The sequence below is a fragment of the Grus americana genome, chromosome 2, assembly GCF_028858705.1.
Source record: "Grus americana isolate bGruAme1 chromosome 2, bGruAme1.mat, whole genome shotgun sequence".
Classification (NCBI taxonomy): Eukaryota; Metazoa; Chordata; class Aves; order Gruiformes; family Gruidae; genus Grus; species Grus americana.
In genome coordinates, this window is record NC_072853.1 from 119,753,358 (window position 1) to 119,781,355 (window position 27,998).

Here is a 27,998-nt window from a genome sequence, read left to right on the forward strand (position 1 = left end):
GGCTCAACTTCACTCCCGGCTTCAACCTTCCCCCCCTCAGCAGCACAGGGGGACGGGGAATGGGGGTTACGGTCAGTTCATCTCACGGTGTTTCTGCCGCCTCTTCCTCCTCAGGGGGAGGACTCCTCTCATCGTTCCCCTGCTCCAGCATGGAGTCCCTCTCACGGGGTGCAGACCTTCAGGAGCAAACTGCTCCAGCGTGCTCCTCCCCGTCCCCCACGGGGTCACAAGTCCTGCCAGCAAACCTGCCCTGGCGTGGGCTCCCCTCTTCACGGGTCCACCGGTCCGGCCAGGAACTTGCTCCAGCGTGGGCTTCCCACGGGCCGCAGCCTCCTTCAGGTGCCTCCACCTGCTCCGGCGTGGGGTCCTCCACGGGCTGCAGGTGGAATCTCTACACCCCCTCATCCTTCCTCCATGGGCTGCAGGGGACAGCCTGCTTCACCATGGCCTTCACCACGGGCTGCAGGGGGATCTCTGCTCCGGCTCCTGGAGCTCCTCCTGCCCCTCCTTCTTCACTGACCTTGGTGTCTGCAGAGTTTCTTACATCTTCTCACTCCTCTGTCCGGCTGCAAAAGCTCTCTCTCTAAGTGTTTTTCTTCTTCTTAAATATGTTATCACAGAGGTGCTGATTGGCTTGGCCTTGGCCAGCGGCGGGCCCGTCTTAGAGCCAGCTGGCATTGGCTCTATCAGACACAGGGGGAGCTTCTAGCAGCTTCTCACAGAAGCCACCCCTGTAGCCCCCCCGCCACCAAAACCTTGCCACAGAAACCCAACACAGGTGGTCATTCTCTGATGTTATTTTCCAAATAATTTATATCATATGTTGTTCTTTCAGCTTTATTTTGTTTTAAAGATGTTATCCAAATACACTGCTGGGTATCACAAAGCTTTAAGGTCTAACTTAAAACCTGTGATGCTCAGAGCTAGGCTGCCTGACAAATCTTACTTTATTTTTAGATGAAATCAGGGTGTATATTGTCAGAGCAAGAAGCAAATAAACACAGAACACTTAAGGCTTCCTCTGTCGAGTGGGTGTTTGAGTAGGAGATGCAGTGATTCGCTCTGATGGGCGAGTGCACTGCTGAGCGCAACTTTGTAGATGAGGGTCAGAGTGGGACATGAAAGGTTGCATGGGGCACCGAGCAACCTAGAAATTAATGAAAATAGAGTATTCATGTTCAGTAAAGAGTATTCTCTTGAAAAAAAAAAGTGAGTTTGTATGCGAGGCTGCAATTAGACTTGAGATGAAAATGCCAGCTCATCTCCTTCCCCTACCCCTTAATACACATGCAGTCTCCCAGTGGGGTGCACTAGTAGCGATTTAGAATCATATTGCCCTACACCAGAACAGGGATCTGGCTTTTGCAGTTGCTCAGCTTTCTGATTTGTAAATAATATAGTAATACCGTCATCACAGGGTACTAACGGAGCTCTCAGTATCTTCAAATGAAAGGTATTACGCAACTGTGAAGCGTCTGCACTGTTTGGTTTTTTAAAGAGATGTAGTAGAATATTCCAAGCTCGATAAGAGGGAAGAAGAATGGGCCACAGGGGAACATATGAGAAATAGTAACAGCTAAATGAACAAGGGTACCTGTAAAGGTACTGTTTAGATTACAGTTGCATTGGTACATCTGCCCTCTATTCCTGTCAAAGCATGTAACAGTTGATTTACCACAAACTTCTATAGACTTAGTCACATAAATCCGTTACATTGATTGAACTATGCTATTTTATACTCCTAGCGTTTTCCTAAATTGTTAGTCCCGTAAGTACAATAAAAGGATGTTTATACTCATCATCTGGAACCAATACTTAAATATCCCTTATTACTACCTTACAAATCCCTTGCAAATCCCTTGCAACCAAAGCAATAGCATTTTCACATGTGGGGCCTGCTTACTATATGGGGTGGCGGGAAATCCCTCAAACACTGTGCGTTATACTTCTGCGTGGTGATGTGTAGAGCTGCTTGCATGCATACTCAGCAGCAATGGGTTTGTGGGGAATAACCTCCTGCCTCTCTCCCTTGCAACCCATCTCTGGATCTTCAAGGTCAACTGATCCAAACAACCAAAATAAACGCACACCCAAACGTGGCTTTACGTATTATTACGCAGCTGTGCAATTCATACTGCTGACGGACCCATTCCTGATTAACTGAGCATTATCTTTGTACTCCTTTTAAAGGAACAATGCTTTTAAGGGGATCGGCTGCCCGAGAGCCCAGTAGAAGGATGGTAAACCCACCTAAAGTGCAGCCAGGCTATGTCTGTGTCACTAGTGAACAAGTCAGCTTGGGCAGACTCTGGAAGATCAGATGCTCTTAAGGCTTTTGCAGGAGAGGGAGCAGTCATCTTTGCTTTCTTCCAGTGGGTTATTCAAGGATTTGTCCTGATGCCTGGGATATCCTAGCCAGGGTTTAGGTCAGGGCATGAAGAAGGGAGGGTTTTTTCAATGGAGTGTGAAAATCTCCCATTCATCTGCCTGTTCTTGCCCTTTTTCAGAAGCCATAGGGGTGTTAACAGATACTTTGCCACATACAAGATTAAGGAAGGAACAGATGCTTGAAACTCTTGGTATTTCACTCCCACTGCTAAATGTCTGGACTGCATACATTTGAGCAGAGTGAAAATCACTTCAAGGGATAAATAGGCTGTGGCAGAGCGGTACCGTTCGCAAGCTCATACTGTCTGCTTCCTGGTGTGGGAGTTTACTTACCAAAGGATGCATTAGGTGTTGATGCTTAGGGATCAGTACTGGTTTTGCTCAGGTGGGTGGGATTTGCTGGTTCTGCCTGCGCGTTGATTGTATTCATAGAGCACAGATGAGAAGCGGGCAAGAGTTCTTGCTGCACCGCTAGCAGGCATAGCCGTAGGATTTGTGGGTGAGAAGAGGGGACGAATAAGGTCGCATTTAAGTCATCCGCGTTTGTGCTGTCAATTCTAGGCTGCCTGAATAACCAAGGTAGTCTTCAAAGCCCAAATTAACAGCTGTCCCGCAGGTCAGAGCTTGCACAGCACAGGACAAACACAGGACTCCCTGCCCTCAGCCCCGGTGTCAAGGTCTCAGTGCCTGCAAGGGCTCCTGCCGTGGTGACCCTGCAGCTGCCTTATCCTTGTGGCACCTGGGATTCTCAGTCTTTCCTGAAGCTGGGAGAGTCCTCGATTTACTATACATAAGTGCAGAATAAATTACAGTTTTACTAGTTAAACCAGACCAAAGAAATAGGGTGCAATAGGAGTGAAGTGAGGAGAAAACCACGCATGATCCACAATATCCTTTGTAGAGTTTAGTGAGATTTTGGAATCTATTTTGAATTATGACTTTGGCTTCTGTTTAGAAGAAAGAGGAATTACCCATACTCTTTCATCTTTTGAGGAAGAATATAGAGCAAAATCTTGATATTGTCTCTAAACAATATGCATACATATAAGAGAGTTATTCCAGGTAAAGAATCCATAGATCATCAATGTTAGACTCAGTATTCACAAGCATGTTTTATAAAAGTTCTTGCTTTTGGTTACATGTTTTGTTTGCATTTATTCAATATTCAGAAGCATGAATGTGTAAATATTTATAGACAGAAGATGGAATATTTCTATCTATTAAGTAATAGGAAACATTGTATGCAATTACTTTTTATTCACTCCTTTAATCTTCACAAACCGCGTCGCCTTTTTATTTTTCCTGAAGCAATGAAAACAGGACTGTACGTGCAAAAATTATTCCTTTTAGCGCTAGCGCATTACAAGATGAAGGCTGAGTTCTCTCCATGCAGACGTTATAACTATGCAGCAGAAATCACCTGAAGAGGGGTAAAAAAACCCAAGAGAATAATAATGTGTCTGGAATTTCTTTTTGAAACAAACATTTCACAGCAGATGCCAGTAGGCAGTATTCGGTGGGGAACTCATCTAACGAAAGTGTTTGGAAATGCCTGTCAATACAGTAACTATATTTTGCAAGCTGTGCTGTGTTGCACAGCAATCCAGTATGCAGCCCATGCTTCCAAGGGAGGAGAGTATGCACCGAACATAGCAAATGACCTGTTTGGTTGCAATGCCATCTGCTGATGTACTCATTTATTGCAGAAACTAACAGTTGCAGTACCTTAGTGTCTGACTGCAAGCATATATGGCAGTCTTGTAATTCATCACAAATAAATACACCTAAAATAGCACCTGGCTGACAAGGTTTTTTGCTGAGGAAGCAGAACTTCTGGTTAGAAAAGGTGCTGGTAGCTTTACCTGGGAGGGAAGGGTCTTCTTGACCTCTCATGTCATTATAAATTAGGACCAAAAGCATCTACCTTCCTGCCTCCTTTTGAAAATCATATTTAGGCTGCTGTATCATTCAGATACTTTTGGAAAATAGACTGGATTGGTTCTTCTGCCCTGAGACTTTGTTGCTGTCCAAGTTTGTAGGCCCTGGTAAAGACTCAGGGCCATGACTCCTCCATTTGGTCAGTAAATATTCCTTGTTCCAATGCAAACCGATCCAAGAGCCTATCTGGGTAGCTGGCCTTGCCTCTAGGACTTCCCTACATCCATGCACAGGGAAACTGCATGGAGCACCAGCCCCGCAGATCAGCTTCTCAACCCTGTTCCCTTACGTTCAGTGTTTTGCTTCCTATGCAAACATCCACAGTGGAAAAATGTCCCCTGTGGATCTCCAGATGGGCTGTGATCTCTGTGATGAAGGGAGGCACAGCGATGTGTACTTACGCTGCCTGCCACAGGTAAGTGCGGCAGTGAAGTCAGCAGCATGGGCAGGCACATACATAAGCGTGTAGCCCATGCTGCAGCCCCTGCTATAGCTGTAGGGCTGAGTTAGTGGTGCCAGGTGAGTTGAAGTTGATGCAAATGTGCCAAACAAGATTAGAGCTTTTGCTGTGTAACCTCACACCAAACAACTTTCTAGTTTGCTCTTAATTGCAAAAGCAACAAAAGGAGGTCTTGAGTCATTTGCTTTTCAGATAGAGCCGTCAGTCAGGTCGGTAATTGATTGGAGATAAACTTGTGGACAAACATTTGCTTTTGTGCTCTGAAAAGAATGGCCATGTTTATGCCAGTGTAGACTAATTTGTTCTCATGCCAGGATATGCCTTTGTCCTATTCCTACACCAGGCTTGGCTATTGACGCTCCTTTTTTGTATCGTTACTGGTGTTACCGGTGATTTGAACTGCTATCAGGGATGAATATTTACGCTTTCTTTCCACTCATACTTGTCTGAGTAAAACACAATTCTACTTCCATCACTATCCAAAACTAACTTTCAGAACAAGAAATAACCTAATCCTCTACTTTTATTTATTCTTCTTAGTTGGAGCTTATCAGAACACTGTCACATCTTGATCATTTAAATCTCCCCAGATACAGGAACTACAGAGAACTACAGAAGTAATAGTGAAGAGTTCTAGTTCATCAGCCTCTTCCAGCAGCATCATTTCATCCTTTTTCAGGATCTGAATGCAGAGGTGCCATCAAGCTATTTTAGCTTGGCATTAATTTTCCCTCCTTGAGCCTTCTGTGACATTGAACCATCTTCAGTGAGAAGAGGTGAAACTTCTAGGAGAGCAGTCCAAGAGAGATTTTACCAAAATTCATATAAACTGTAGAAGGGTGAGGATGGGCTCAAGCCAAGCTTTGGAGGCACCAAAAACTTTTTCCCTTGCTGCATTTGGAGGGATTTTCCTGGGAATTAGCAGCAGTTCCTGCATAATACCAATTTCCTGCTCTCCACAGACAGTTGGCAGAAACTGTGGAGAGCAGTTTCCCTCTGACCCAACCCAAAAGTTTCAGCATACAATTTAAAAGAATCAGCTTGTTTTAGATAAGCTTGTTTGGATAAGCTTATTTGAGATCCTAGGCTGGTATAGCACATGGGACTTTGTCTACTTTCTTTTATGTGCTTCCTTGTTTTTCAGTGCTTTTTTGTCCATCGAGCCCTTCATGCTCGTCTTCTCCTTTTTAAATCCTTCAAGCTGTTGTGTATCTTCTAATCCTCCTGAAAGATATATCTGTCCTATAGTGTAGAGGCACCTGAGTTATCTTTAAATGGCTGAGGCAGTGCTGGTAGCAGCGTTTCTGCGGAAGCATGGATCCGAGGGCAGGATTGCTGAGCTCCTTTGGTGGGTTTCACAGCCCATGCCAAGTTCTGCGTGGCCAGGGCTAAGCTGCTGGCGGGTCTCAGGTTAGTTGAGTGCTAAGTGCAGACACTGACATCTCTGCGATGCAGCCTTTACTGTGGTGTTTATGAAACAGCGAGTAGGCAGGCGAGAAGCTGCCATTTAAACAAAACACCAGAAAAGTTGTCAAACCTACGGATTTTACATAATAAGAAACAACATGTTACTTTCATTATCTCAGCCCAGGTTATCATTAAACAGACTACTTCAGTTTTTCCTGAGTTTTTTCTTCTCCTTCTTATGATCCAGTTCTTTAAGTAATAAGGGAAAATAGACACTAGTGATTAAACTGTAAGATATTCCTTCTTCTGGGTTCTTCAGAACTCTTATCTCTCTCTGTTTGCCATATACGTGAAAAAAGAATGTGCCCTGAGAGAATATTCTTGGTACTGTGAAAACAGTGACAGCCACAACAACTTGCTGCTTTCAGTACGTAACAACTTTAACACAAAGATATCAGAGGATATGGCAGACGTGAACTGGACCTCATTTATTGTAAGAATGGGAAGTTCAGTAATTCTTACTTTACAACGAAGTGAAGCGAGCCACAGCACAGTTAAAATTTGTCATAGTTCAGGCTGCAAATTTGTGGCAGAATTGTTTATATTGTCCATATATCCTGGCAGGATTCAATCAACGTTAATGAGCAAATTCCTATAGCAAAACAATTTATGCACCTTTCTGTATTGTGTTAAATTATTAACCCTTTTACAGGGTTAAGCAGTTAAGGAGGATTCAGATGATCTTGATCAGTTGAAGATCTAGTTTGAGATTTGAAACAGCCTAAATATACATTTGAATATAGCTGGTTTGTATAAGTGACTCATCTGAAAGATTCCCTATAATAAAATTATACGGCACTATGAGCTTATTTTTAGTAGTTCATGTCACTGAATTTGAAAGTAAACACTCCAATGCATCATGTTAGAACCTGTGTCTTCGCATGGACAGGACTAACCAAGTTAGGTGGTCATTGCCGCTACAGAAAATATTCTATTGTAGGGCAATAATTCTGGCTTTTCCTCCAGATTTCAGAAGCCAAACGAAACCCCGGTGCTTTGTTGTGTTTCTTTTTACTGAATCTGTTCTGAAATCACGCTGCTGAGCCAAGGATACAGGAAGATTTGCAGTTAATTAAATCTTGGGGCATGGTACATGGGTCCCCACACAGGACCATTTCAGATGGGAGGAGGTACAGGCAGACAAGTGGTGTCAGTGTTGCTTTCAAGTCAGGAGGACTCCCAGCAATGCTTATGCTGCCCTGGGAATTCAAGGGACTTGAAAGTAGCTGAAAGTCAAGTTACCCTTTTCCTCATCTGCACCAGTGCAAAGCAGAGCTCTGATGCAGGCAAAGACTGGCCCGTTTGAGATTAACAGGTTTAGTTAATTATTTGTAATTTGAACGTCAATTAAACTGTACAAAGATTTGAGTGTGCATGTGTAGAGAAGCTGAGCGATTTGAAAGCGTACTTCTTAATGAAACCCTGGCATATACAGACAGTCTTTTACTAACCCTGTTATGAAGGCCAAGACAGAGGTTTTGAGTCATAAAAAGTTATGGGGAAAAAAGCTAATTGTCATTTGAAAAAATGATCTCTTTGGCCATTCAAGCTGCCTAAGCACATACTGTCATCAAAACCAGTTATTAATTTAAAAAAAAAATATATTGTGCTGCAGCAAAATAGCGTCAACTATAGGTTAAAGCTTGACTCGAGCTGCTGTAGCCTTGTTTCTAGAATTACATATGTGATTTGATATGTAAGAGTGAGTTCTCCTGAAATAAGCAGGACACTACCAGCTTTCACAGGTTTTTTCAAATCTGGCCAAATTTAAATGTGGCTTCTGTAACTGACCCCAGTGCCTAAGTCAAAACTAAAAAGTCTGATCTATTTATGTAGATCCAAAGGAAAACGCCTTCCCTTCAGTAGTAATCAGGGCTCATTAACAATCACAACAGTATTTTACCTCATTTGGACTTGAAACGTGACCCTCCTGGAAACAAATAGATGTGCAATTGTAGGCTGTGTGGACTTCATTAGCAAGACTGCATAAAACTGCCCAGCATATTGTGTGATATGTATGTCCTAGCAAACAAAATAATTCTGCATTAAAATCAGTTGAGTTGCACATCTATTTCTGGGGAACAGTCTGTTTATTTGCTTTTTTTTTAATTTTTAACTTCTGCAAATTGTTACACCAGATGGCCTGTTGAGCCAACAATAGATCATCATGTCTCACCACAATGGGATCTCTTTCTGACTAGCTTGAGTGGAAGCAGTTAGATATCAGTCCTCACCAAGCACATTCCTAACAACTTCACCTTAATTATTTCTTTCCATCTGGTCCGTGGTAGTATAAACAATTTCCTGCCTCCTTGCATAGCATCAGAAATTCACATAAATAAGCAATCTAGTGCTGAAACAATTCTTTTGAACCCATTAAATTCCAGTTCCGGATGCTAGCAGATTCCTCACTTCCATGGGTAACTGAATACTCATACTAATTACAGGAAAGAGTTTGATAATTAAATATTTCTATTTTTAAATTCTGCTCTTTGATTCTTATTCCCACAGAGGTCTCAGTCTGCATTCTCCCTGGCTAGTGAAGACATGCCCAGTAAAGGACTAGACCCTGCATCGTCTGTGACTGAGGCTCTTTGGAGGCAGCAAAAAGGACAATTCAGGAAACAGAAGGAACGCAAGCTCTCTGCATTACCCAGCTGGAAAAGTGTGGACAGGCTAAATGAAACAAGTAAATATTTCTAGTACGAATATGATTCTTTTTTTGGTACTCACTCACATGTGGAATAAATGCAACTTAAAGCAGTGACCCTCTCCAGGAAATTTCTGCTGACCTCTGTGCTTGCAGGGGTCACATGTAAAGATGTCTGGTGATGCTGAGTGTCATGCTTTCGTTGCTGATCTTACCATCGTATTTTTTCCAAGTAAAGATTCAAAATTTGGGCCTTTAGGGAGTTGATTTTGGTCTGTTAGGAAACATTAGGCATCTAATTTGGATACATTGCAGAGCTTTTAAAACACAAGAGCCCAAGGGCCCTGCTCTGTCACCTGATTATCTGTCCTCCAGTTGAATGAGTTTGCAGCTGCCCACAGACTCCGTTCTGTTGCACAGGTTAACTGTTCATGAGGTTACATGGTGAACCAGTGAAATAATTCACATTTAGGATTCCCCCTCACCCCTTGATTTTCAACCCCAATGAATTCACCAGTGCAGTGTTCTGTGCAGCCCTACTAACTGCTGCTTCCACACCAGTTTGAGGAAGCTGTATGAGTAGGAACTTCACAGACCAGCAGTTTTCTTAGATCTATGTCCTCTGTCTTTCCATGCATTAGGTGCGGATGTGAATAAGATGATGAATGGTGAGTATCTTAGCCCCATTCCTGAATCAGCACCCTGGGATAGATTGCAATTCCCTGCTTACTTCAAGATGACCTGAGTATAGGCTGTCTTTGAAGAAGGTGGTCCCTGCCTTGTGGGGGTCCCATTTCCACTGCCTCTCTTGTTCTGGCTGTAGAGTTCAGAGACCACAAGAGTGTAGCACCAGGCAACTTCTGCACAGAAGAGCTGGTTAGCTTTCATCCCCACAGCTGCACAAGGGGAAGGGCTGAACTGCTCACTGCAGCAGCAGCCCCTGACTCCAGGTGATGGGGGACAGCAAAGCTAACATCTCTGCTGCTGTTGTCCTCCCATGGCAGAGTCTGCTTGTTCCTGCTTCTTCTCTTGTAACAGCTGTAGAGCCTGTCTGACGTCTGTAGCAAATTGGTTCATGAAGCTAAACAAGCAGAAAACTTCTCTTTTGTAGGGTGAGTTTACTGGTGCTGTAACTCCCACAGCTGGTTCACTAGGCACTGGCAAGCAGCAGCAGCCAAAATATGTGTTTGGGTGTAGTGGGGACCAGGGATGGGGGCTGCCCATCAATTCAATTTGTTTGTCAGTAATGCCAATTGATAACCTGGGAGACTGAAAATTAGACAGTGTCAGTACCTCTCCTCCTCCCAAAAAGGAAGTGATAGTAAAGTAGTACTAAAATCTGACTTAACTAAGTATGCATTACTTTGTGAACTGCTCATTCAACACCCTATCAGAAGTGTTGTTCTCCTGGACATTTTAGTGGAAGGCCTGTTTTCAGTAAAGCAGTTAATTGGGTGCTTAAATTTAAGAACCCACTTCAATTCCATTGAATTCAACTGTTGAGCAATTTAGTACTTAACAATTGCTTAACCATAACAGAATGCCAGATTGACCCAGTTTCCTTTCAGGTGCTCTACTCAGAGAATTTGTTCTGCTTCTTTCATCTAGGAACCACATTTGTGATGAAATTGTGGTGCCTATTGAGCTTATAGTAAATACCTGATTGTGCTAATTTGTGTAAATATGATCTCACCTATGCAGTAGTAAGCAGCTCTATATTAGGATACAGAAAACGAAAGAAATCTCAGCCAAGAGTTTGGAGTGGTAAAATCAGTGGTCTTTTTATTCAGGTAGCCAAAAAGCAATTCACAATTCATTTTGATTACAGTTTACACTGGTTTAAATGATGACTCAAGAGCCAAATCATTAATTAGTGCTTTTTTCCCCTTTAGCAATAGTTTCACAATGAGACTTCTTAAATCTATTTTCATTTTCACATCAAAAAATTATAGCATATAAGTATTGTGTGCGAAATCCATTCTTTCAAGTAAGTGACTTTGTTTTGGAAAATCAGGAAGGGAGCGTTTGACATTACTTGAAGCTGGGATAAAACTGGGTCAGCTTTCTCAATATAAAGTTCTCAGTAGCTTTCCTTTCCACCCTACTTACCCTTCAAGATGTAATCAACAACTATCCTGTCCTTTCTTCAGTTAACTGAGGATGTTTGACCGATTCTTATGTGTTGTTGCTAAACAAAATAAGGGGATATGGTTTGGGAGTGAAAAAAGTATAATCATGTGGCACTCTACTGCATTATGTTTGTGTGATGTCATGCAGCAGAATTCAATTCCTCTTGGAGATTTATGTGTTGAAGAGCTGTTTGCTTTGTTTGGAGGAACAATGGTTTTAAGGAAAGGTCCTCTTTCTCTCAAGAGAATCTTATACTTTGTTAGTAAGCATAGTTGGAAAAGGTGAACTTATGCTTGATAGCTTGTATTCTTTTTTTTCTCCAAAATCAGCTGTTAAAATAGAGAGTTATTAGTTCTCTCTATAAACCTGACTTCAGTTATATCCTCAGCTGGTCACTGCTCAGGAAAACTATTTTGATTTCTTTTTAAGCAGGAGTAAGAATGATGTCAGTGATGTATTTTCTCAAGTTGTCTGAATTGTCATGAAATTTAGGAAGTGAAAACAAGCCAAAAGGACTCAAATGAGTAACAAATACAAAAACTGTTCTAAATCTTGCATAGCTCCTAGGTTTAATGACCATTTAATTATTGTTTCTTTTTTGTTGGGGATGTTTTGTTGGTGGTAGTGCACCATGGACTTTTTTTTTTTTTTAACTGAGCACGCCTTCTTACTGTATACATAAGTTCTTTATGAACAATTCCAGGGAGAAAGTCATCTTCTTGAGCTCCAAGTGTTTATAGTCATATAATGCAAGATGCTTGAGTATCATCTACAACACTATCCATATTTTACAACTTCAATTTTTAAATAGTGATGTTCTATTTACAGTTTTAGAAAACGAATAGTTTATAATAGGTATTTCTACAGTTTTCTGCAAATGGCAAATTTGAACCCATGGAAGGAACCTGTAAGGCTGAAAAGTTCATTCAGTAGGCTGAGATTACTGTGTAAATCCATGGTATTATATATTTATTCAACTGCTGTGGGAGGCAGAGTCTTCACACATTCACATTTCCCATTAAGGGACTTTTCAAGTCTGATTAGAAATGGAATCTAAATTTAGAAGAAATGCAATTTTGTGAATTGTACAGCACTTTTTGACCATATTTGTGTCTTTTTTTTTCCTGTTGGAGTTGTAAAACATACTCTGAAGAAGTGTAAGAATACAAGAATACAAGCAGTGCTTGGGTCAGACAAAAAACTCATTTAGTCTAGGATAGAACAGCAGCAACGTGCCATAAGCAAGAGCCTAGGAAAGATTAGGAGAATGCAAATATTTTTCATGCTGCCTCAGAGTAGGCTCTGAACCTCCAGAACTTTCAGATTCATGGCTACCTCAGCTAGAAGTGTTTTTCTGTATTTAGTAAACCTCAGTGGATTTCTGTTCTATGTCCATAGCCATCTCCGTTTTATCTCAGATTAATTTCTAGCATCCATAACACCCTTAGGCAAGAAGCTCCACAGGTCTGGTACCTATTGCATCCCACTCCTTTCTTTTGTTTGTTTTGAACCTTGATTTCATTACTTTCACTCAGTGTCCTTCAGTAGTTAGGTTGGAAGAGATTCCCCCATCTCTTAGCGTGCATCCTGTCAGTCTGCTTTCCTCCAGATGGCAGAGCTCTGGCTTACTTAATCATTCCTTGAATGGAAGCCATTTCAGAACCTGGTGCAAACTTTGTTGCTCTTCTCTGATCCTTTTCCATCTTTCCTTTTCCAGATGGGGGAGCAGAACTGCACACAGAATTGCAGACATTTGCAAAAGACAGGATTTATGCATGTCTGTGTACTGATGTTCCCTCAGCCTTTCCTAATAATTCTTCTAAAAAAAAGCTGTGGTCCAAATACTCTCACATTTTAAATGGTCATCACCGTGAGTTTAAGCGGTGGCTTCTGATTAAAAGTGCAGCAGCATGACTCACAATGCGAGAGAATTCATGTAGCAGCAACACTTGCATTAGTTCATTTGTTGAACCCTCCAATTTGTGACCAGTTGATTGCCAATTGGCAAGTGAAATAAGCCTTTCACACTGATCACGTAATGATAATTGTTCTTGTTTCGTTTTCATAGATCCGCCTTCTGTTTTTCAAAGCACTGATGGAAACTGGGTGGCTTTGCAGAACGTCACTTTGCCTCGTCCTCGAATGCTCGCCAAACCAAAAAGTCAAGTATTCGAAGCTTTGGAGAATGAATCCAGCATTGTGTCTGCCTATGACGAGATGGGCTCAGACAGCGAGGATGACTACGACTGGAATGTGGCCTTGAACAAGTTGCGTCGGAGACCTCGGCAATTACCAGACGATTTCTATTACGCCAATTCCCAGTATGGTACTGAATGGGTTTATGGCAATGATCAGTACCAGGCAGTGACCTCCCCTTCCTCTGGGTTATACACCAATACTGAGACACTGTTCTCCGATTCTGAAACGTCTTCAGTAAATTCTTCCCAGGAAGCTAAAGGACCTAGCAAACTTCTCTGGTTACAAAGCAGAACTCAAAGTGATATGCCCAGAATGGAAAAAAAACATTTCCACGGAGAACTAGATGTAAATTTCAATCCACAGGCAACCAGCTTGGAGTATTCGGACAGCAGTGAGACTGAAGAAGTCCATTACGATTTAGAAAAGAGATCAAGAAGGTGGAGGAAGAACAAAGCCATTTCTGAAGAATTATGCGAAGGAAAAAATCACACAAAAACCAACCAGATGAATTTAAGTCAGGTAATTGTGTTTGAGCTTACTGAATGCAATCTCAAAAAGAGCTGGGCAAAACTAATCAAGCTAGACTTGTGAATCGTGAGTGGGAGGTGGAGTGTTCTTGGAAGCTTTATCCTCCTCATGCCGCATAACTGAGAAGAAGCAAAGGTAAAGTGTTACGTATACCATGAACAGGCTTTGCCTCTCTCTCAAATATGCCACTTCCATCTGATCAGTGGCATTGTTAATACTGTAAGATACAGTGCTCTTAAAAAAAAAAAGTCAGCATTAGCCAACAGCTAACAAATATTGACTAATCGCCTGTTTTATTGCATTGTGGTCTTTTTTAACTCCTTTATTTTTGGAATAAGAAATAACTCATATGCCTGGGAATCTTCTGTGTGCTGTTTGCCAATGTCCTGATAAGGGATAAAGCTAATGAGCAGCAGAAATTCAGAAAGGTCTGTTTTTGAAATATGGCCCAAGTGATGTCTGCGGTTGGTCACCTGATTATGAGTTCTGGTGTGTTAGGGTAAGTGTTTACAAACTACTTCCGTTTAAATAATTTGTCATTTGATTTAAAAAAAAAAAGAAAACCAAACAGAATGTAACAGCTCAAACTTGGAATAACTGATCATGCAACTTGAAGGCAGCAAAGCACTCCACAGACATTTCTTTTAAACAAGTGTGAGATAACCAAAAAGCAATGAAGTCTGTTTGGAGTTTGTCCAGACCTGGGACTGATATATGTAAGGGATCCAGTTGTCCCCCAAAACTTGTTTAGCAGTACAAGCACACTTCTAACTAGTTACCCAGCTGGATGAGGAGAATACTGACCCCTCGTCCAATTCCGTTTCCCCTGTCCTACCCCTCTCAAATCCTGTAGCTGCATCATTGCTGCAATAGAGCAATGGTAAGCCTGAAGCAAGGAGCTAAGTGCTCTCTTCTCCCTATGCCTCTGACTACAGGCAATCTGATCCTGTCTTTGAAGCCATCTCAGCAATTTTAGGATGCCTGGAATTGTTTTTTCTTTGCTTATGCTCCTAGCCTATATTTCCCTTAGAAAGACATCAGTACAGCTGATCATAAGTCAAGATTAGGATTCTAGAATTTCAGCAGGTTTTTAATGCTTGTTAATTCTGTATCTATTCCATCTGCTTTTAGAAGACAGGTATGAGTGTTTTGTACTGATTAATTTGTACTCATGACCTCATACATTTATAATGTACAGTTGTTGAAGGGGAGTTATGTATGCTAATGTGCTCTAACAACACATCAGTGGCCATTAATGACTTCTTAGAACATCAGGCAGAATTACAGGACTTAGCAGGGACTGCACAAAGACCACATTTTGTACACAGACTTATGCATTTCCCTTTCTAGCTTTGCGTATTTGTGCATATTCTGTGTGTCTGTGTGTCTGTATTCACATTGTGGCTTTCAAGTTACTACTGCTCTGCAGAGTATAGAAGAGCAGAGCTCACAGGGAAGATGTCCTGGAGACGTTTCTCCAGTGGAGAACAGAAAGGCAGGGTGCTTCCAGACGTACGTGACGGCATACTTCAGCAGCGTAGTGCGTGCTTCAAAGTGCGAGCTCGTGCAGAAAGTGATTGTTCTTTCCAACTCTTTTGTGAGTTGCTTTGCATCTTAAGTGTTGCTTATACCTCTCTGTTGTGCTCAAAAATGCAAGGTTTGGGATTCTGACCCATTCTCCCCTTCATTTTACCCCTGAGGCTAAAAGACTGGTTTTTGTTGCTGTCCTGCTCCCTCAGCCACAGTGGGGCAGGCGGAGGTACACTGCCTCCACATCACGCTACCGTTTTCAAAGCAATGAAAATCTCACTAGGAAGCTGATGTATGGGTGGGTTTGCATACATTTAGTTTGTGTTTGGACACACGCGCACACCCTGGTGGCTGATTTGACGGCTGGTGCCCACATTCGGGGAACTGTTACTCCATCCTACAGCAAGCACTGCTGGGAGCAGGAGCGGACTGGCTACTACAATTTATAGCAAGGATGTTGCACAGTTGAGCAATTCTAGGAAGCAATTAAAATTTTCATGAGCGTAAGGAATATGATTTGAGGTATGATAATAAATTAGCCTGACATCATTTATATTGCTTAGAAAAATGAGATTAAAGGGGTGTCAGGGTTTTATATAATCCCCAAAGTAATGTATTGATTTCGGTAAAATGATTGAGGCTGCAGCAGAGAGAGCCCTAGGTGTAAACAGTTTGTACAAAATGATAGTGTAGGTGCATGGAGAACCGCAGTCAGCGTAAACTTACAGAAGCTTCATTGTGGGAGTCTTAAACCAGTCAGATTTTCACATGCTGAGGTTATACAGAATTTACAGAACCCATACAAAATGCTCTTCTAAACCATGTTGCATCTAGATATTAGACACTGAACAACTGATCATATGTAAATTGCAATGAAGAAACATACTTTTCCCTGATTTTATTGCATTGTAATAATAACCTTATTTTACTGCATTGTAATACAAACATGACAATTTGTTAACCATTATGTTTTCATCAACGTTGCAGAACAGGACTTCAGTTTAGCAGTCTAAAAGTTGGGTTTTCTTTTTGAATTTTCAAGTAGTGCAGGTTGTTTTCTTGTTTGCTGCTCTCAGAGACTCACAGTGAAATGAAAAAGGGGCCTTTCCTCTCTCCTTGCTCCAAGTCTAGAGAATTGTAAACAGTAACATTCTGGAACAATTGCAATCATTTCATCACTCACAACTGAATTTCTGTTAAAAATTAGGTATTTTTAAATCAAGATCCAGTGCCTAGATTAGGATAATGCTGTGGTAATTTTTTAAAACTGATTTTAGACTCAACATTGGAATGCTGACTTTGTAACTGAGAGAGAATTCATTGTATGAAGCCTGGAGTGACTTAAAAAGGGAAACCTGAGAACAGGTATCAAGATGTATTGTAGTTGGGGAGAATTTTTGCCGCTTTATGATAGGTAAAAGAACAACCTGCTTCACTGGGTTGCCTGTAGAAATGCTGTAAACACAGTCATGAAGCAAGTACAGAGGGATGTGAAAACTGTCCTGATAAAACTGATGTCCTACTGTAATAAATTTCTGATGACCTGATTGCTTATGTAACGCAGAAGACGTATATTCCTGGGGAATCCAGGAATCCAGTTGCACTGGATTGGGAAGTGCAATCTTGCTTGTAATGATAATTATTTTTCAAATTGTAACTGTTTACAAGAAATTGCCACTCAAACCACCAATCTCTGTCTGCTTTCATTGTTATTAATAATTTATATTCTTAAATAAGAACACTAATATATTGGCTTTCATTATCTTTCTGAGAGGAGGAGACGTTGATTAGCGTAGCTGCAATTCTTATATTCCTGATGGAAAGTGGAGTGGCTTAATTGCTTCAAGTGAAGGAAGTGCCCTCATTATGAGTTTGCTTCTTTGATCAAGAAATCCACTTGTTAATTAGAGCCCTCCTGCCCTGCGGCGAGGTACAGGGTGAGCGCTGTCGGGCTGCCCGTCCCCACGGGATGGCGCTTGGGATGTATTTATTGAAAATAGCTGCCCTGAAATTACATGGGCTCTCACTGACAAACTGCCTGCAAACCTCACAATTTGTGTCTTCTCCTAAAAACTGTAGTTTCTGATTTTTGGTTTCCTATATGAGTGGAGCTTTCTCTCAAGAGTTTATCGTATAACATGGATTTTGTTCTTTTGAGCCTCCTAGCCGGTACTTTGCTTGCTTGTTTTACTTTGGGGCATTTTTTGTTTGCTAGGATTACATTGAGTTATCAACCATTTGCATGCAAGGATTTGGACAGTATGTATGAGGAAGGGTGTTATTTCCTAGTTCATTGTCTGCTAAAGGATTTATGCTTGCACTAGAAACACTTGTTTTTCTTTCAGTGAGACTGGGTTTGTGGCTGTATTAGTCTGCCAGGCCCTCACTGAGGATCTGTTTTCAGATAAAGTGGTAGCCTTTTATTCTTGTTTGCAGATGTTAGTATTATATGTTGCTGATAGATGCAAATGGGAGTTTACACAATGATTTATACCAACACAAAGATGTCATTAAACTTACCAGATAGACTCAAAGAGTGAACAGTAAAGAATAATGAAGTTTAAGATAGCATCTATTAAATAATAATAGTGCCTTTCAAAGTATTTATTATTTTTTATTGTTTTCATGGCTTCTAATGCATTGTTTAAACTGTTAATCCATGAAAGAGGTATCATCTCCTTGCAAATAGTTCACTGCCACCATTTGAAAAGCTCAACACACAAGCCAAGCAGCTTACCAGAAACCACAAAGTATAGCATTGTAGGATATCGTTACCTCTGCATGTAAGCAGGAACTAATAGCTCTTGCAATTGTAAATACTCCACCTGCTCATTGTAAGGAGGTTGAAAAGCAGAAGGATGGATAATAGACATACCTGAATCCAGCTGCAATAAAATCAATACCCTCAAGGTGAGTCCTCCCCTGAGAAAGCATGTGCATTCATAACACAAATTTAGCTAGTATGGAATAAAACCCTACGGATGCCAAGGCAGCTCATGACTTTCACCTGTGCTGGCAAATGTAACAAAAAGCTAAAAAAAATGTAGCAAGAGGTTTAGCAATATGTGAGTATTTTTCATTAGCAAATTGCTGGGCAGGGGTTGTAATGAGTTGTTGAATGACATGCAGCATATGTCTACAAAAAAACCTCTCTTGTTACAATTTGAGGAAGCACCATTGTGATAAATATAGATTTTTAATTTAAAAGATTAAATGACACCAGCCTTCTAACTGTATATAAAAGCATATCATAACATATTATAAAACTAAAGCGGGAATACACTGATTTGAAATCTTGTTCTCGATCTTACTCAGAACAGCTCGGAAGTTCATTTGGCAGAAAAGGCTTTTTATTCTGCAAAAGCTGATTGTTTGAGAAAAGAGTAAATTTCAGCATAAGCCCGTGGTTCCCCTTCTATTATAGCTAATCACGTACTTTCAAATCCTCATTTTCTAAAAGGGCCTTCTGCATTCTGAAGGTGAGCTATAAAGTGATAATTTAGTTGTGTAATTAATTCACAGGTAACTGCAGACAAACACCGTCCAGAAAGCTGTAGAAGTGCTAGACACTACGGTAGGGTTTACTGTGCGAGAGATGAAGGCTGACATTACGAACACGATGCGTCAATCCGTTAAGATCCGTTTGGCGGGTGGGAGTTTGAGGGAGTCGTCAGAGTTAACGTTTCCCCTGAGAACGGGAGGTAATCGATCCATCCATAAATACTGCTTCTGCAGCTGCAGGGAGAGTAGCTGTGCAAAACAAACCTCCTGTTTATGTATTTCCAGATGAATGGTAGAGAGAGCGCAGCTTTTAGTCTCTCCAGCAGTGTCTGGTCCTGTCACGGTAGGAGAGCATAAGGCAAATAGGAATAATTTTTTATCTGAGAATTGCTCCAAATCATCCTCTTAGACCCTGTTGCAATGTGCCTGCCGCCTCTGGGTCCCAGGCTGCATTCTTCATAGCCGCCTTCTTTTTTGTCACGATTATGCTCCATTTCAAAGAATTCATCACTTAAAACCACCTAATTCCATCTTTACTTTATGCACTTGACTGAAGCACTAAACAAAGTGTCTAATGATTCAGAGCTTTCTCTTAGCAGTCAGCAGGGAGAGAAGAACGTTTCCAGAAGGCAGTTAACGTTATCGGTGGAGCGGATTACTCTGGGAGATGCCTGTCTCCCTCTCCATGGACTGTAGTGGAAATCAGGGGACTCCGGGTACTAAGCAGATAGCACAGATCCAGAGAATGAATTGGTGTGTATCTGGACATTAGTTTTTGGAACAACTGTGAGATATTTTCAGATTTCTTGCAAGGGCTGACAAAAAAAAAATCCCCTTTTCCACATTATTAATTGTTGGGCAGGCACCCTGCTGAGCAGGCTTGCAAAAAGATTTTGTTTTTCTTCTGTCCAGCCTCCAAATTAAGGAACTTGTGGTTGAGTCTGTAACACCCATTGTACTTAACTGAGCCTCTGAGGACTTCTCACCTTTAAGGATCCAAGAGTAAGAAAAGAAGGTGTTCCTAAAGATTGAACTTGTTGGTTCAAGGTTGGCATTTGGAAAATAGTCCTCACTGTAAAGGATCCACCTATGTACATAATCACTGGGAAAGCAGAAAATCTTAAACACCATCATGTAATAAAAGAGAGATTTTTTTCAAAACTTGTTTCCAGTAGTCTTTAAGAAAAACACAGGTAATGCTCAAGACCAAGCAGTCAGGGAACTCAAGCACAGCTTGCAACTGAAAGCTGGACACAACTGCCAGGTCACAAGTTCCCACACTTCACTTTCTTTATCTGGGAATGGGAAATGCCATTTAGGCGTATTTTATTAGTTGCACACAGATACATAATGATTTTGATAGTTCCTTTTTACATAATGTAAAAGTGAGCAGGAATGATAAATATAATCCAACAAGTGTGGGTTTACTGGCATTCCTCTGTAAAGACATGGTATTTTCTTATCAGCACACTTAGTGTGCTTTCTTTCTAGCTTCCCTGCAGAGTGATCCTACCTACGCTTTTCTAGGAAGCTGCTTCTCTTTCTGTACCTATACAGTAATTATACGGTTCTTCTACTGTCTTTGTAGGATTTCGATGATTTATCAGAAACAGATATAAGCAGTGAGGATCAGCATCATAGTATCAAGCCTGACCTTATGGAAGAGGAGCTTAAATCCAGATTATTTCAGCTTGCTGCTAAAATGAGTGACAAGGAGACATCTTCTGGTGAAGAGCAAGAGTCAGAACCTAGAACAGACCCTGAAAACCAGAAGGAGAGTTTGTCCTCGGAGGAGAATGGCAGAAGTATTCAGGAAGAGCTGAAGAAGGTAAGTGGTCATTGTAGAGGAGTCGGGACAGTGTTGTAAAAGTTAGAATCCAGAAAGAGAAACTTGTGGTTAGAAAATTAAACACAGTAGCTTAAAAAAAACCCTGAGGTCCTTTAGAGTGGGTCTGAGCCTGCAACCCTTGTGCAGGTAAAAGGTGTGTGTTCCTCCCTGAGAGCCTACAGCATCAACTCAAAGCAGTGAACTTAGCTTCTATAATAAACCTGTTAAGGGGCTGATATTAATGGAATTATGTCAGTTTATATTCTCTGAGAATTGGCTTATATGTTTTTATTTAAAAACAGATCCTGTTCTACTTTTCTCCTCCATTCTATCCAGCTGGTTTAAATGGTTTCTTCCAGTCCATTTATTTGCTCCCCTCTTTTTAGTATCATGCAGTTCATTCTGATGTCATAGATTCTTCTTTTGCCTCTCTCAGAACATTTTGTGCTTCTTTAAAGCTTTCCAACCCTGTTACTCAGTCAGCTAATAGGCCTCTGTGAGTAGTAACATATTCTAGTGAAACCGAAATCCAGTGTCAGTTCTGATAATGTGTGAGATCTTTCATTTGTGCCATTTCACCCTTACAATGAGATGTCTGATTTCAGTGTGACGCCACAGGACTTGCCACCTGCCTTCTTCCCTTTCCACCTCTGCATTTCTCTTCAGATCATGTGGTGTGCTTGAATTTGGTGCTGTAGAAGCCCAGCACTGCCCCTTGCCAATAAAGCACTCATCCCTTAGATGCACTTAGGCTCATTCTTGTCTGCTGTGTGTCTTGACTCACCTCTTGGGGTCTTGTCTGCACAGTAGCTCAGCTTTGACAGGGGGTGTGGACAACTCTCTAAAGGAAATCTATTCATCATTTGAAAGGTACTTTGTTCAAATGGTTTAAAGAACTAATACAGCGAGAGGTGGAAGCACGATCAAGGTACCCAGGTGGATGACAGAAGGCTGTCCAAGTGTGCAGGAATGATGTCAGGAAAGCCAATGCCCACCTGGACTTGAATCTGGTGAGGGACACGAAGGGAGATAAGAAGAGCTTTGACAGATGTATCGGCAGCAAAAGGCAGATCAGGGAAAGCGGGGATCGCTACTGCAATGACCTGGTGATGTGGGACATGGAAAAGGCTAAATTACACAGCATTGTTTTCACCTCAGTTTATGGGTAAGATTTGCCCTCAAGAATCCCAGGCCCCTGAGACCTATGGGAATGTCTGGAGCAGTGAAGACTTACCATTGGTAGAGGAGGATCAGATTAGCAAATATTTCAACAAATGGGACATACACATGTGCATGGCACCCGATAGGGATGCCCTCACAAGAGCTGAGCGAACTGGCCCATGCCATTGTGAGGCCACTGTTGCTCATCTTTGAAAGATCATGGTAATGTGAGGTATTCAGAGCACTAAATATTGTTTATTTTGACCTTAACAAGGCTTTCAACACTGTCTCACATAGCATCTTCACAGACAAATTGAGCAAGTAAGGACTGGATAAGCAGACAGTGAGGTGGATTGAAAATTGCCTGAATTCCCGGGCTTTGATCAGAGGCTCGAAATCTATCTGGAGGTCAGTCACTAGTGGTAAACTGCAGTGGTCAATACTGGGACCAGTACTGTTTAACATCTACACTGTTGACAGAAACAATGAAACAGAGTGTACCCTAAATTTGGAGGAGCGGTTGATACGTGAGATAGTTCTGTTGTCATTCAGAGGATCTTGACAGGCTGGAGAAATGGGACGACAAAAGTTCAACAAAGGGAAATGCAAAGCCCTGCACCTGGGAAGCAATTACCCCTTGCACCCACACTGGCTGGAGGCCATCTGGCTGGTAGACAGCTTGGCAGAAAAGGACATAGGGGTCCTGGTGAACACCAAGTTGAACATAAGCCAGCAACGTGCACTTGTTCACTGGCGTCCAACAGATCAAGGGAGGTGATTATTCCCCTCTATTCAATACTGGTGAGGCCAATTCTAGAGTGTTGTGTCCCGTTCTGGGCTCCCCAGTACAAGGGACACAAAGACATACTGAAGTGAGTCCAGTGAAGGGCCACAGAGATGATTAAAAGTTTGGGGCATCTGTCAAATGAGGAGAGGCTGAGAGAGCTGGAGTCATCTAGCCTATAGAAGAGAAGGGTCAGGGAAGATCTCTTCAATGTGTATTAATACGTGATGGGAGGGATGAGGGGTGTTTGAGGTGGAAAATAAAGACGTGGGAATCAGACTCTTCTCACTCGTGACCAGTGACAGGACAAGAATCGTTGGGCACAAACTGAAATACAAGAAATTCCATCTAAACATAAAAAGCTTTTTCACTGTGAGGGTGGTCAAACTCTGGAATAGGTTTCCCAGAGACATTCTAGAGTCTACATCCTTGGATGTGATCAAAATTTGACTGGACACAGCCCTGGGCAACCTGATCTAGTTGACGCTGCTTTGAGCAGAAGGGTTGGACTAGGAGATCTCCAGAGGTCCTTTCCAAACTTAAGTATTCTGTGACTCTGATTCTGAGTTATTTAGCCATGGAATACACAGCAATGTAAGTACCTTCACCATCATGTATGCAAATACCCCCATGATGTACACGCAACCTTTCTAAGGAAATCACATAAAAGCTTTATCACTACTGCTTGTTAGCAGCATTCAATATAGCTTGTCTTTGGTTTACAAAGACAAACTAGCAATATCAAATTATTCAACAGGATATATAGGCTAGCTAGGGTATAACGTGAGGCAATTGAAGTCCAGAGTTAAAAGCTGTGAATAGGTCTTTCTGAAATGCTCCTATACGGTGAACTAAGCACAGAAAATGGCAAAGGTATGTTTTGTGGTGTGCTTATTCATCTGCATGCATCTAAAAAGTAATATTAGTTGTTTTTCTTCTTCTAATTTTATCATTTAACAGTTGTATGTCTTATGTATGTATGTTACTTAAAATAATGCAAAGATTAATATTTTTTTTTTCCTCAGTAAAATTGCCTTAAGTTTTAAAAAATAAGAGACATACCATGTTCTGCAAAAAGGGAATGCTTGGAGTTCCTAATTCTTTATTGGTTTTGGACGAAAAAAGTCTTAGTCATTCATGGTTGCAGTATATATTCTTTCTGTCTATAATAAAGAAACCAAAATATCCCAGTACTATTCATGGTCATGACTTCAGCAGAATTGATAGCGGAACTTGCTTCAGCTGTAGAGAAACAAGCAGGATGCTTTGATTCTTATTCCTGACAGTTGTCCTTAAAGGTGATTTAAAATCTTCTGATGTGTGCCTTCTCTTTGGAAAGGTAGCTGACCAACATCTTATAATGAAATACTGAAGATGACAGTGTATACCAGTTGTGGCTATGGTAACCTAAAATACAAAGATCTAGCTAAACTCATAAAACATGCAATAACTTTAAGATGAGTAGATGGCATGTCTCAATGGAGACAAGCATAGAAAACGTATTTTCAGGGAACCAGTAATTTTAGATGTCTTAAAAGCCACATGTCCCAATATGCTGTCTCTAAGAAGCCTGATTTTTGGAGAACGCATATGTAGGGAGTTACAGATCTTTCAGACTAGCACTTAACATTCTTGGCCAGAGACCCAGACTTCTGACCTGGGCATTGAGTTTCAAATTAGGTGCACAGAAGCGCTAATTCTGGGCCATTGAAATGAGAGCTCAAGTGCCTACAATCTCCTTTGAGCTGCTGAACACAAATTAAATACTATATTTTAGCCATGTTGCTTGTTTTTGTTAGCCTTTAGTCTTCTATTCTCAGGCTTATTCTGGAACACATTAGCAACCTTGAATCACAGGGAATTTCTAGTTAGAGTACACCTGACTGTAGAATAAGATTTCAAAAGCATGTATTGTTTATTGAATCACTGAAAATGTAGTACCTGGTGCTCATGAAAATCTGATTTTTTCATGTCTGCCCCTTTCAAAATCTGGACTTCTGTTTTTAATGGAAGCCGGGAATCCCATAGAATCCCATGTTGAGCTGATGCTTTAAAAAGGGCATTTAGTATATTCAGGTCTGCAGCAATGGCAAGAATTGGCATGTCTTGAGTGGGGAGTTAGCTGAAGTTGGGCATTTATGTGTTCTCAGTTATCAACTCAAGCTAAGCTCTTGAGTTGTATGTCTGCCTTTAAGATAAGAGTTTGCAAATGCTGACCTTTAATTATTTAGTTCATGTGGGATACTTGAGGATTTAGGTGGGTATTAATTAACACAAGTTAATTTTATGCCTTAGACTTAAATCCTCTTAGACCTTCAGCACAATCATTTTCAACATTTCTAAGTCTGTGATTGCCTAAAATGGACTTGTGGAGATTCACAGCTCTCTAAACAAACAATCCTACAGCAGGCTTGTTTTCATAGATAACATTTTGTGCTGATTAACCTACAGAATTAGTTCGCAGTCTTTCAGGGTGTGCAGACCCCTGAAAAGCCTTCTCATCTCAGTAGTGCAATGAAAGGCCATGAAGTTCTCTATGCTCAGGCTAGAGCTGGAGGCTAGAGCTCAGTCCCTGTAGAGTTCAGGTGTGAACAAATCAAATTCACAAATCACATTGTGCAACAGTTGTGTTAGTGAAGCATCTTGTACTAGCACAGTGGTTTGCACAGTTCTTTCTGCCTTGCTCTTTTTCTTTTTTTCTTCTTTTTTTTTTTCCTTCCATGCAAATGTGTAGGCCAGGTCTATATTTCATGATATATCCCAGAATTACATTCTAGAAGGCAATTTCAGCAGTGCCTAATGCAGACTGCATTCAAAATGTGACTACTATCACTGTGACTACTTTATCAGAAACCATAGAGATACTGTTTAAAAAACAGAATAGCCCCTGCTAATTTTGCAAATTGCCTTGTGTAGTATAACAACTGAAATAGTTATTAAACTTTAATTGTGTTTGTAGTCTTCTACTTTGTACTCCACCTTGCTTAAGATACAAAAATGAGGAAGTAAGTTAAACTTCAGTGGTAGCACTGAGATTCTCTCCTCTTTGCATTAGCTTGATGGAACTTGCTGTGTGCTTGAGGAATTTCTTTTAATCCCTTTATGGATTTACTTCAGCTCAGAGAATCTTACAACCAACGCTTAGCAACTTTGTTTAAATGCTGGTGTTTCCTGTTGACGTTATTACATGGCTAGGCACAAAATAGCTCTTTTCTGAATGACAACCTGTAAGTTTGTGAAGAAGCACAGTGTGATCCTGTTTCCTCAGTGAAACCCCCAAGTTCCTTGATAGTATGAATAACAGCATAAATATTCTTTCCATAAAATATTTACACCTTCATTTTCTGGAAATATTTTACTCATCTTAGATTTTCTAAAACTTTGTTTTGGTGAAAGCATGAACTACAAGTACCATCTTCACGTGTATTTGTGCCAGAGGCCGATATTCTTTGTTTCAAGAGAGTACATCTGACATTTTTTACCAGGTAAATTAGCATTTTTTGACTACCGGTATAATTGATTGACACTTATTAGAAAATCCGCCTGGCACCTCTGTTTAGCGAGGGGAGTAGCGAGCAGCTGTGGATGTGGGTGCATGTTACCGCGGCAGAGGAGGCAGCCAGCTCCCTGGTGTGGCGTATGCTGGTGGCTGTGCCTGGGGCTGGCCGTGGAGAGGGTGGCCAGGGCTCAGCGAGAGAGGTCAGGTGCAGGAGAGCTCATGGGACTTGGTCTCTGGAGAGAAATATACCCATGGCCTTGATGGAGCTGGAGAACGGCGTTGGATGTGCACGTGGCAGTGAATCCCTCCTGTGTATCACGGACCTGTTAAAAGCATCACGGTAGGGATGGCTGTGATGATGCAACAGCAGTGCTGTAATAACGAGAGACAGCCTGTGTCTCCTGGTGGCTAGGCTTCCGTTAATCATTTGTGCTGGTGCATGCACCATCCTCACAGATGATGTAGTAGTTTTTATGATTGTTACCTTGCAATTTCCTGAACTGAAAACATTGCTGAGGAACTCCTGGGTATTTTGGTTGGTGTGTTGATCCAGGCAGGGGTTAACAGGAAACTGCCATCCAGCTTCATATGCCTGAAGACTTTAGAAATGCCTGAGCAGAAGTTCCTAAAAGAGCCAGAAACTCACAGCTCACTTAAGCAAGAAAATGTAATAGCCTAAGTATAGTAGCTTTACTACACTGCTACTACTGTGCTAATAAAACTGAACAGTGTAATACAATGACATCTTCCTGGGTTACAAACTCAGAAGATATTTGTGTGTCTGTTATTTCACATTTTTGTATGTAAGATGCTCAGAGTAATTCTTGTGTTTTGGTGGATCATGGCTTTTATGATGATGTTAATTATCTGGGCAGTCTTCCAAAGTCCAAAATCTGAAATTGAATGTGGGCAGCGTTGTAAAAAGTGATCTTTAAGGTTTATGAACTGCAGATAATCTATGCACAGGATTTTGAATGACAGCAGAGAAAAAAGACTTTGGTTAAGGAAGGTGAAACAGTGGCTCTTTCTTCTGAAAGAGGTATGAGACTTTAATCTTCACGTTGGGCTAATGGATTCAAAGTTTTCATTTCTCAATTCAACAAAGCAGTCAAGCATATGTTCATTTTTAAGCTGTTTAAGTAGTTCGCTGGACAAAAGTCCCGTTCAAGAGATTTCTCCCATGTATTTACTATTATTTATTGGTCTTTAGTATGGAAAACTAATTTGATCCTCAGTTTATTTTAGTCAAAATCTGAGTCTTTGGTTTCAAACAAAATAGTCGCTTCGAGGCCATAAACATTTATTTTTACAAAGTTTTCAAAAGTGGGCAGTGATGTTTGTGTTCCTCCAATTCTGACCCTTTCTGGGCTCAATACAGTTGCATAGGTATGGATATAGCTAGTCCATCTGAGATGCCCTAGGGTATCCCAACAGGGCCTTAAGGTGCTAGTCCAGAGGAAACATGCATCCCCCAGGTCCGTGTCATATCTGACAGCATTGTTTGAAAAGCCTCAGATACTTCAGGCTGTTTCAAATTGCACCTTCCCTGCCTGTGTTAAAGCAACTGAATCAAAACCCTGTTGAATCTACCTAGAGAAATGCAGAATAGGTGAGATTTCAGACGGGGGATGCAGCACCTTTGTAAACGAGATTCTCATGGTCTCAGATTTGATACTTAAGTGTATGCATGCCCAAGCCAGCTCTGTCCCACGGGTGTGCAATGTGAATCTCCTTCAGTTGTCTGATCACCAAAGATTTATTTACTTAGGAAGAAAATGTAAAAGCCATTTTACAGATACAGTTACAGAAAATGAGTGAAAATTAGCGTAAGCTGTTGGAACAAAATGGGGGGAAAATAGACTGTAACAAAAAAGTTACTATTCTCTTGTCTTTTGTAAGCAGCCCAGAGAATTGGCAGGGATAGATGAGCTCCTT

At 41.2% G+C, this 27,998-nt stretch overlaps 1 protein-coding gene across 7 annotated transcripts in view; it reads left to right on the forward strand.

The window, feature by feature from the left end:
* Positions 1-27,998, forward strand: part of MYRIP (myosin VIIA and Rab interacting protein) — a 239,194-nt gene that overhangs the window by 193,647 nt on the left and 17,549 nt on the right. For all 7 annotated transcript variants that reach the window (XM_054817522.1, XM_054817526.1, XM_054817527.1 and 4 more), the window contains 3 exons: positions 8,765-8,942; positions 13,102-13,751; positions 20,380-20,619. In XM_054817522.1, the coding sequence (XP_054673497.1) occupies positions 8,765-8,942; positions 13,102-13,751; positions 20,380-20,619 (1,068 nt within the window). The remainder of the gene's footprint in view (positions 1-8,764; positions 8,943-13,101; positions 13,752-20,379; positions 20,620-27,998) is intronic.